Below are 4,817 nucleotides of genomic sequence, written 5' to 3' on the forward strand. Positions count from 1 at the left end.
CCTCTCAGTAGGCAGAGCTAGAGAACGTATGTATGTATATATGTAGCCAATCTTCCATCACTGATGTTAGCTTCTTCCTCCACATAGATGCCTTTACCATACCACGTGCACTCCAGCACCCCATGCGAGACTATCTCTCAGCATAGACATCAACCTTGTTCTGCCCTATGTAATGGTTTTAAGACTAACTTGTTCAGGAAGGAGAAGGTACAAATAAATTGAGCCTATCTTGATCATACTATATAAGCAAATTATGCAAAATTTAGACCTATTCGTTGTTAACACTTACTGAGTACATATTATTGCCAGGTAATGTTCTAAGGACTTTCTATGAATGCTCAGAGCAGCCCAATGAGATAAGAACTATTGTGGTCCCCATTTTATTATTTATTTATTTTTTTAAAAAAGATTTTATTTATTTATTTGAGAGAGAGAATGAGATAGAGAGAGCATGAGAGGGGGGAGGGTCAGAGGGAGAAGCAGACTTCCTGCTGAGCAGGGAGCCCGATGCGGGACTCGATCCCGGGACTCCAGGATCATGACCTGAGCCGAAGGCAGTCACTTAACCAACTGAGCCACCCAGGCGCCCCGTGGTCCCCATTTTACTGATTAAGGCATGGAGAGGTCAAGTAACTTGCCCAAAGTCACAGTTACCAATGAGATACAGCAGAACTGTTTTATTGGACTTGTAGAATGTATCCTTTTTTTTTTTTTTTAAAGATTTTATTTATGTATTTGACAGAGAGAGAGAGAGAGCGAGAGCGTGAGAGCAGGAACACAAGCAGAGGGAGTGGGAGAGGGAGAAGCAGGCTTCCTGCCGAGCAGGGAGCCCGATGCGGGGCTCGATGCGGGGCTTGATCCCAAGACCCTGGGATCATGACCTGAGCCGAAGGCAGACGCTTAACGACTGAGCCAACCAGGCGCCCCTGTAGAATGTATCCTTAAAAAGGGTCAGGTATCCTGTGTCCTCCAAAGCATCCTCCTGCTGTCCAGGCTTGGAGCACAAATATTGCTAAATATCCTTTAGGGAACAAAATTGCCCCCAGTTGAGAACCACTGGTCTAGAATAGCATTCATCTAATCCAAGAAAAGCTACTTTTTGATTGTGCTAATGAATGAAAAAAGGGGTTACAAAATCTAGAAGAGCAGGAAATGCAAAAATCTCATTTCCTTATGTGGCAAAGATTGCTAGTTGCCTATTTCAATATCCATCAGAAGGGGGCTTCATTAATCTCTCTCCTCCAGCTCTATACCCAACCTGATTTTGCGCCTATACTCTCCTCCTTTCTGTCACAGTAGGCTAATCCCTCCATCCCAATGTTATTCTGTCTTATCTGCTCAGGACCTAGCTCCATCATTATCCCTTCTCTTTGTCTTTTACCTTCAACTTTTCTCTCTAATGGGTCCTTTCCATCAGCATTTAAATATGCTCAAGTCTCACTTCTTTTTGTTCCCTAAGTTTTTATTTTATTTTATTTTATTTTTTTTTAGAGAGAGAGAAAGGGTGGGTGTGTGCACACGCGAGCAGGTGGGGGGCAGAGAGAGAGAGAGAGAGAATCTTAAACAGGTTCCACACTCAGTGTGCCAAAATCAAGAGTCAGATACTTAGTTGACTGAGCCACCCAGGTGCCCATTTCATTCCCTAAGTTTTTATTTTCGGAAATTTCAAACCTTCAGGAGAGTTGCAGGAAGAGTACAGCAAAAACCCATAACCCTTCACCTAGATCCACAAATTACTTTTTGCCACATTTGCTTTAGTTCTCTCCCTCCCTCCTCTCTCTCTCTGCACACACACACACACACACACACACTTCTTTTTTCCCTAAACCATCTGAGATTTAGTTGCAGACATCATAACATTTCATCCTAAATACTTTAGCATATATCCTAAGGACCGGGACATTTTCTGATTCTTACAATAAAATTCTCACACCCAGGAAATTTAACACTGATATTATACTATTATCTAATATACAGCCTACATTCCGTTTTCCCTGACTGTCCCGCTAGCGTCTTGTACAGCTGTTTTCTCTTTTGTGTTTCAGTGTATGTGTGCGTGTTCGTCGATGGTCCAATCAGGGATCAGTCATTGCATTTAGTTGTCATACCTTTTCAGTTTCCTTTGAACTAAAGTCTCTCTTCATTTATTTATTTATTTATTTATTTATTTATTTATTTATTTATTTATTTATTAAACAGGATAGAGCAATCCTTTATTTTTAGACACTTTCACAAAAAGGTTTTCAGCAAATGAACTTTCCAGTGGAGAAGAGAGAACATGAAAATCAGCCTCCAGCCATCAGCAGCAGCTCTGCTCGGGGCCTAGGATTCTCCTTGCCCAAGTGGTGAGGTGGAGGTTTGTACTTCCCTTCCTTTATTAGTTTATCTCGCTGCCTCCTGATGTCACTCAGACGTTTCATCGTTTTCTGCTGAAGCAGACATTCTACGAAATCATCAAATTCTATCTTGCACTCTTTCTCTGCACGGGTACCACCGATTCCATGTGCACATTCTATCCATTCTTTCTCAAAAGCATGGCATCGACCTGGAATCTTGTGAGGCTGCTCGGCACTTTGGATTGTCATCCAATGATCTAAGTTAAGGCCCAGCCTTTCCTGCACATCAAAGAAAGGCATGGCCTTGTGCCGCAGTGCCCTCGTCTCCTTGCTGGCCGCCGCTACTGGATGATCCAAGTCTCTCTTCTTTTAAATAAAACAATGAACACTGTCTCTAGACCCTCAACTTCTACCTCTAACCATTGTGCTATCTCTTCGCTCCTTCCCTTGAGAGCCACTCGGCTCACTGCAGTATGGTATCTGCCTCCCACCAACAAGATCCACACTCGCTGGTTTTTCCTCCTGCCTCTCTGGTCCCTTCTTGGGCTCTTTGGCCAGCTCCTCTTCTGCTCATCCTGCAAATCTCAAGGTTCTTCAGGACTCTGTCCTAGACCTGCTACTCTTTACACTGCTTACACTTGCCCTGGGTGATGTCATTCTTTCGGGGCTGGGGGTGGGGGAGGTGCTGGAGTCACTGGTATATGCTGAAGATCCCGATCTGCAGCCCAGGCCTCTTTCTTCAGCCTCAGTCCCAAATATTCAACTGCCTCCTCAATGTCCTGAACCACGTGTAAGTCTTACAGGCACCTTAAAGCAATATGTCCAAAAAAGAACTGATTATCCTCCTACCCCCTGTTCCTTCTATTGTGTTCCTTGTCTCAAATAATGGCACTCCTCATTCATCCTGTTTCCTGGGCCAGATACCTAGAAGTCATCTTTGACACATCCCTTTGACATCATCCATGACATATCCAATCAATCACCAAGTCCTACAGATTGTATCTCCTCAATATCTCTGGGATCTATTTACTTCTTTCTGTTCTCATCATCTCCCTCACCAGGCCTCCATCATCTCTCCCAGGAAGATTTCAGCAAATTCATAATCCTTTTCCCAGCCTCCAGCTGTAAATGATTTTCTAAAAGTACAAATCTGACCATGCTGCAGCCCTGCTTAAAATTCTTCGGTAGTTTCTTACAGCCCTCAGGATAAAGTCCAAATTCCTTAATGTGACCTATAAACTGGGGTGAAAGTCAAAATATTTTATAGCTGGTAGGGCATAGGTAATGACCTCAGTTTGAACGGATGTCAGCTGGTTCACCTGACCAGAATGTGCTGGCTGAATAATAGCTTGCCTAGAGAGTCTGATGCTATTGTCCTCTATAGTCTCATCCAGTGCCACTCTTCTGCCAAAGTCACCTGGCCTTGTTTTGGTTCTCAGAATGCAGTTACCTTTGCCTGGAACACTTTCTGATGGCCCCACTGCCATCCCACCCCATCCCCACTCCTCAGACCTGCCATGAAGGGGACTAATTGCTCTGTCTAGATAAGGATGACCTAGGACTGTGACAGTGATAACAGTTGTGGAGGGAACCAAATCTGGATCACTCTTAACAGTGACTCCTTCCACGTAAGTACAAGAATATAGAACCCCAGTGGGGTCAACAAACTCAGAAGTCACTGACTCTTGACCTTTTATGAGAACAAGGATGTGAGGGGAAGGGGGAAGTTCTTTAGGTCACAACTAAGACAGTGTCTCTCCTGCCAACTGAAATACAAATAATCTTTCCCACCTCCACTGGACGTCTTGACCCTAGGGTTAAGACAATCAGATATCAAATAATTGACAGGCTTTTATTCAGTTAATCACTTTGTTTCCAGTCAACCTTGAGTTTTGATTGGCTATCCTTGGAAAACAGAGGGTTATGGGGTGGGAGGAGAAGTAATTCTAGAGTTTTGAAGACAAGTTAGGCATCGAGAGGAACTCTGGGTAGCCAGAGGTCAGCAAGAAGGCACTGGGCATCTAAACTCCAAGCAGTGCTCTCAAATCTGGCTACAGATTAGAACCACCTGGGGACCTTTTACAATTACCATTGCCAAGGTACCTGGGGAAGAGCCTCGACATTAATATTTGTTTTAAAGCACCTCACCAGCCGGGGCACCTGGGTGGCTCAGTTGGTTAAACGGCTGACTCTTGATCTCAGCTCAGTTCTTTATTTTTTTTTTTTAAGATTTAATGAATTAATTTGAGAGAGAGAGCACATGTGCTCGAGTGAGAGGAGGGGAAGAGGGGACGGAGAGGGAGAGAATCTCAAGCAGACTCTGCGCAGAGCATGGAGCCCAGTATGGGCCTCTATCTCATGACCCTGAGATCATGACCTGAGCTGAAACCACAAGTCGGAGGCTTAATCGACTGAGCCACCCAGGCACCCCTCAGCACAGGTCTTGAGCTCAGGGTTGTGAGTTCAAGCCCTGCATTGGGC

At 44.4% G+C, this 4,817-nt stretch overlaps 1 protein-coding gene across 1 annotated transcript; it reads right to left on the reverse strand.

Moving 5' to 3' along the window:
- Positions 1-2,285: 2,285 nt before the first annotated feature.
- On the reverse strand, positions 2,286-2,636 carry LOC117998200 (NADH dehydrogenase [ubiquinone] iron-sulfur protein 5-like). Its single transcript, XM_034986867.1, has one exon. The coding sequence runs from the start codon at positions 2,634-2,636 to the stop codon at positions 2,286-2,288; it is 351 nt and encodes a 116-aa protein (XP_034842758.1).
- Between the last annotated feature and the right edge of the window lie 2,181 nt (positions 2,637-4,817).

The sequence above is a fragment of the Mirounga leonina genome, unplaced genomic scaffold, assembly GCF_011800145.1.
Source record: "Mirounga leonina isolate KUSES-001 unplaced genomic scaffold, KU_Mleo_1.0 Mir_114, whole genome shotgun sequence".
NCBI classification, from domain to species: Eukaryota; Metazoa; Chordata; class Mammalia; order Carnivora; family Phocidae; genus Mirounga; species Mirounga leonina.